The 6,478-nt window shown below is 33.5% G+C and overlaps 1 protein-coding gene across 2 annotated transcripts in view; it reads right to left on the bottom strand.

Moving 5' to 3' along the window:
- SH3YL1 (SH3 and SYLF domain containing 1) overlaps positions 1-6,478 on the bottom strand; it is a 54,260-nt gene that overhangs the window by 21,709 nt on the left and 26,073 nt on the right. For both annotated transcript variants that reach the window (XM_074287996.1, XM_074287997.1), the window contains exon 4: positions 1,316-1,380. In XM_074287996.1, the coding sequence (XP_074144097.1) occupies positions 1,316-1,380 (65 nt within the window). The remainder of the gene's footprint in view (positions 1-1,315; positions 1,381-6,478) is intronic.

Here is a 6,478-nt window from a genome sequence, read left to right on the forward strand (position 1 = left end):
AAATTACTTCCTCTAATAAGGCTTAAAGAATTTAAAACTATGGCAACAGAGAAACCTCATAAATGAATGGATAGCTTAGGAAGAAATTGACTGAAATTTGAGAAGAAAATGAAGATTTTTAATTTGAAAACAGTAAGTATTAGGAGTTTAGGTTGACAAGTAACTTAGGTAGCAAGAATGGAACAGATGATAGATTAATATGATGCAGAAGATGTACTATGTGTAGATCTGATGTAATTGATCTTAGTGAACAAGCACATTTTAGAGAGATTAATTCCCAGTCCAGATGCTCAGGACAAAAAGCCCATCAGAGGCATAGCTATGAATGGAAACGCCTTGAGGTCAACCTTTATTTATTAAAAGAAGGCATAAATCTTGACCTACCTCTATATCAGGCATCATAAATTCCACATTAAGGACATTTTAAGATTCTACTTTGTATAGTGGTACCTTTGGCTAGAGTCATGATCCCTCACAGATGGAATCAATTAATGAATAAAATAGTGTTATCTTCTGGTGAACAAACCATCTACATTTTCCTGTCTGTACTCAATAGCCTACAGATAATAAAAATAGTTCACAAAGTAGAGTATTGTACAGTTTGCAAGAGGTTTTTCTCAATCTTTTGAGGTATATAGCATAAATATTTCCCTCCTCATTTCAACTATAAGGACGCAGAGAAACTATATTCTCCTATATTCTCTGTAATTACGGAAATTAAGGAAATTAAGAATTTAGCATTAAGGAAAAGCCTTGTAGCTCAATTCCAAGTCTTTTGAGCACATTACTCAACCCTTCATACTATAAACAAATTAAATCAAATATAGATAACTATGTATACTTTATAAGAGGCTGAAATGATCATTTAAAATAAGACTAGAATTCAGAATGAGAAAAGAACCTTAGAGATATATAGTTCAACTCCTATCACTCCATATTTTAAAAGTGAGTAAACTAAGACTTCTAGAAGTTAAGTCCCAATGTCACACAAATATTATGAAGTAAATATGGAGTTTTCTGATTCCAAATCGAATGTTATTCCTACATTTAATATCTGCTGTAAAACTATGGGAACCACTGTAATATTTTTTAATGCTTTTTGTATATTCAACAAAAATTTATCTCATTGAAGGGAGTTTAAGAAGGTAAGAAATGAAAAAGGCTCAATTTTTAAAAATAGAAGTGATATTCTAACAATGTAAAAGTTTCTGAAAGTCTTCAGAGATGTCAGTAGCAAGAAAACAATACTGGGCAACTAAGTTTCAGGTACTTTTCAAGGATAGGGCAAATATAAAGTAAACCTTAATATACAAACCTCAATCCCAATTTCAAATCCACCACCAAGTCCAGCTATTCCAATGGCAGAAGGTGCAGACCATTCTTAAAAAGGATAAAGAAAAGGGAAAACAAAATTAGACACAACTTTATTTCCAGCTTAACACTACTAACAACAATAATTTCAAGTAGTATCCATTTTCTAGTAATTCATTTGGAGAACTTAGGAAGAAACAGACCCATGAAAAGAAAATACTGATTTTACTGAGGATGAGGAGATGGTACTAACCAGTCCTTTAGACTGCAAAAGAACAAGAAATACAGATGAAGAATGAATCAAGTCTCTGTGTGCTTTCAAGTCTCTGTGTGTTTCCTAGAGGTTTCAGAATTACTAAAAATAATTCACATTAGCTTACTTATGTCTAGTACTTAACAATTTATTATTTTTTTTAACCACATTCTTGTGAGGTTAACAGGACAAGGATTATTCCCGTTTTACAGAAAATGAAATTAAGGTGTTTGAGATTAAATGACTCAGCTCTAGGCCAAAGGTCTAGTAAATATTTGAGCCAGGATTCAAAGACTTTTAGTATAAAAATCTGGCTCTCCTCACTACACTGCACTGCCTCTAAAACATTTGCCTTTAGTCAGGGTTCTGCATAATAGAAATTTGAAAATGTCAGAATTCAGTTTTAAGAAAGCAAAATATGTTTATAAATTATATTCTTGGTATATAGTTCATATAACATCATATAGAAAAGTTTATACATTTTCTAAGAAAGAAATGCTTTGGAAGTTTTTAGGGGTATTACAAGAAGTATCCTTCTTGTGAAAAGTTAAACATAATCATTTTGTTAACCAAGATAATTACATATTTGAGGATTCATGTTTTGGCATTTTTATGATGTACAAACACATGAGGAAGTCAGGTAGCACAGTGGAAAGAGTATGACACAGAGAGATTCTAATTTGGATTATCTATGAGTTTATAGGCAAGTCACTTAACCACTCTGGTCTCAGTTTTCTCATTTGTAAAACATTAGAATTGGACTAAATGACCTCTAACTCTCCCATCAACAATAAATATAGCATCCTATGGTAATGAAAAACACAGCTAATTTTTCTTTTAGCAAAGACAATATTTTCTGAAATGGTTAACAATTCTTTGATTTTTTTGAACCCTCTTTTTCCTTGACACTTTATGCCCTAGAGAGTAAGAAAATGCTCACAGACTTTCAGAACTGACAGATTTTTGTTATATTTTGTAATGAGAAAAACATGCCTGCTGTTAAACAAGTTTTTCTTTCTTTCTTTCTTTTTTAATCCCCTTTTGTATTAGCAATGGTCCTGTTTAGGGACCTGCTCCTGTCCTGCAGGCGTACTATCAGGATACAAATGAAACTATCCAGCCTTAATCCTCATGACCCAATTGTAACTCATTTTGGACTAATTTCAAACAACCCTCTTGTGGTACAGTTGGGACAGCTGGGCTGCTGCTTAAAATGGGATGAAAGGAGGGGTTTTAGGTTTTCAAAATTAGGAGACAGGTCCCTCCTGGGATTCTTAAGAGAAACTCCAGAGTTCTTACTGCTCTTTAACCTTCCAATTTCAACCAGCCTGACAATTGTGGGTCAGCCAGAATGGGGCAGAAGGCCTTGGGAATGGATAACTCACAAATTTTCAAACAAATGTTCTGAGTGTTATTTCACTGAATATTTTTCTTTGAGCAATCTTTATTTTAGTTGTTTTCATTGCTGAAATAGCTACTGAAAAGACCTGTCTTTTGTTGAAATAGGATAATTTAGCAACAGGCATGTTGTCCCAGTCCTTAATTAGTTGATTTCTTTTTTTCATCCATTGTGAATATAATCTTGCTATAAAGTATAAAAAAGCCAAAGAGGCCACTGCAGTTGTAAGTACTACTTCAGCTTCCTATTCTTCCTTTCCATTTCTAGTGTCTTGAATATCAAAGTTCTGTGAGATATGAGATAATAAAGTTTTCAATCATGTGGCACGGAAGAGTTGACTGAAGTCAATCTCATACAATTCAAAGAACATACCATTCTTAACCATTCTGATTACTTAACATTGTATAACTGCATGGAGAGCGGATTTGGTACAAGTTTAGAAGAATGACCTCACTTAATCTTTTTATTTTTTTCTTTTTCTTTTGCTAAGGCAAAAGTTGGGCTTTTGTGCTTAAGTGAGTTGCCCAGGGTCATATAGCTAGAAAGTGTTAAATGTCTGAGAGCAGATTTGAATTCAGGTCCTTCTGACTTCAGGGCTGATGCTCTATCCACTCACCACCTAGCTGCCCCTCCTTATTCTTTTGAAAGAGGACAAACATATATATAAGTCCAGACTAAATGAGAAAACAACATACTTTGGATAGAGGACCTGAAAAGGAATCAGTGCCTCAACAATTCCCTAATTTCCACTTGCTTCTCTGAAAACTTTAGGGAATTTCCTCATAGGTGAGATCAAAAACTTTCTCTCAGGTAAGCTGAATTGAGTTATAAATTTTATTCTGCTGGGGATGACATAAAATTATTTGTTCTACTATACCCCAATTGATTATAAACTAAGAAATTAACTTTGTCGATAAAAAAGAGAACTGTTTTATACACATACACACACATATGTATGTATGTATAGATATTTTTCCTTTTTTATTTCTTAGAGGTACAGTTGTAAAAGTGGTATTTCTGGGTCAAAGGGTATGCACTGTTTATTAATTTTGGCAGCTTAGTTTTAAATTATAGAATTGCCGTTAATCCATCAATTGTGCCTGTTTTCTCTCAGCTCCCTCTAACATGTTATCTGTTCTAACCTTATGGGTGAGCAGCAAACTTCAGACTTTCTGTAATTGGTATTTTTCTAATTATTAGCCATTTGATGCATATTTTTTCATAAACCTGTTGATAGAGGAGATGAAGAGGAAGAAGAGAAGAGGAGGAGGACAACAAAGAGGAAGAGAAGTAATGATAATAACTTCCATTTACTCACTACAATCTTGTAAGACATAATAGAGGTATCACCACAATTTCAATGTCATTTCATCCCTCATAAAAATCATCATATATGTTCTTTCTAGATTTGGTCAAGATGACTATTTGAAATGAAGGCAGCACCACATACTTATACAAATAAAACCCTGAAGTTTATAGCAGACTGAATAATGACAAAAGAATCCAATGACAATTACAGTTACTTCTTGAATGTCAGAACTACACCAGATATTATCCAGAAGCCCAAATATAATAGTAAAAGCCTGAAAATCCAGGAGCAAAACATGGTAGCTCCCAGCATGACCACAGATGTGTCAGGGACACATGTTACCTAAAAGAATACTTGTTCCAGAGAAAGCAAGAGCAGAGAATTATTTCAGCAAAATTTCAGGGTATTCAGAAAACCTTTGAGTGATCAGAAAGTCCCAGTGTTTGGATCTTTGGAAGCGCATTGGAGTAGCAATGCAGCAGTGCAGCAGCTCAGACCAAGATACCTCTCTGTTCTGAGGGTTTTGAGTAGGAAAAGATAAAAGTAATAGATTGGTATAGGAAGGAGGAAGCAAGTAGAATTTTCAATTTCTCTTAATTGGGATACATGTGAGGAAAAATATACACAGAGGAAAAAAGGGAGAAGTAGGCATCAAATACACCTTTCTTATCTAAAATAACAAAAAAAGTTCAGATGGAGTAAGATTGAATACAAAGAGTTTTGTGTCAAACTACAAGAAATTAAACAGATAAAAAGTTGAGATGAAACTGTTGAAGGAGGATAATGCTGAGGGGATAGTCACAAGCAAAACAAATTTACTGATATTAAAGTGAAGTTTAAAAGAAATATAAAGAATGGCAAGGAAGTATAATCTAAGAGGATGCCTCAGATTGCCTCTTAGAGAATAATTGAAAAAACTGTCATATGTGAATGTAACAATGTTATTTTGTCATAAGAAATTATGAAAAGGATAATTTCAGAGAATTCTTGTTGTGATAAACTGATGAAGAAGCAAAATAAATAGAACCAGGAGAATAATGTAAATGATGATACCACTACTAAAAAGAAAAACTTTGAAAGACATAAGAGCTCTCATTAATGTAATGGCCAACCATGTCTTCAAAGGAGATATGTAATGGGACTATATAATGAAGCATGTTACTCATCTCCAAAAAGAGAGGTGATGGGCATAATGTATATGTAGACACATACAATTTGAATATGGAAAAGAGAAACAAAAATAAATGAGTTTTTTACATAACTCAGTATAGACCAACTTTTTGGATCAAATGCTAAAAAGAGATAATAGTAAGATTGTCCTTTCTTCCAAAAAGAAAAATCCTTTCCTTTTTTGAAAGAGTATTATTGACAAGGAAATGAAATGTCTAAGGCTGTATTCAAAAACAAGATTCGACTTTATATGCCTGTAGCTTCTTACTGGGGTAACTGATGATTAGTTAGATTCCAATGGGTAATGATAGAAAACTCTAAATAGAAGGAAGAAGGTAAATAGGTATGTTTCCTTCCTCTAAAATCGCTAGAGTCTCTAAGTGTGTGATGGAACTCAGTTTTTTTTTTTGTTTGTTTGTTTTTTGCAAGCTTTATTCCTTAACTCAAGCATTATTCCCTTTGGAGAATAGTAAAGACTATTTTGATAGTTTATGTTCTTTTTTCTCATACGATATTTTTCAAGACCAGATGTCAAATGTTGAGGACTTTGAGAAGTTCAGAAAGCAGAGTATAACTAAAAAAAAATGCTGGATCTGTAGCTAAATTACCTTTATAATATCCTTGTTTGGCTATTGCTACTTAGAAATGATCTTAGAAAAGTCACTTACCCTCATAGATTTTATTTTTCTCAATTGTAAAATGATGGATTCAATATCCTTTCCAGTATTCAATCTGTGATCTTTCTCAATCTGTATAGTTTTCTATATTCTTTTTTTAACTCTTAATTTGTTTTACTCAATAGTATTTATTTTTTCCAAATATATGTAAAGATGATGGGGTTTGAGGTCCCTTTAAGATTCCTTTCTAATTGCCCAACCCATGGCTTGACCAAATCCTGGTCAAAGGCACACCCTTTGAATATCCAGGCCCAGTTCCCACTATCAGCTCAGCTTCCCCCAGCCCTCACCTGGTCTGAGCTAACTGAAAAGCCCGCCAGAACTTGGAACTGTCCACAATCTTTTGGGTATAAAAGAGG

The sequence above is a fragment of the Sminthopsis crassicaudata genome, chromosome 2 (assembly GCF_048593235.1).
Source record: "Sminthopsis crassicaudata isolate SCR6 chromosome 2, ASM4859323v1, whole genome shotgun sequence".
Lineage (NCBI taxonomy): Eukaryota > Metazoa > Chordata > Mammalia > Dasyuromorphia > Dasyuridae > Sminthopsis > Sminthopsis crassicaudata.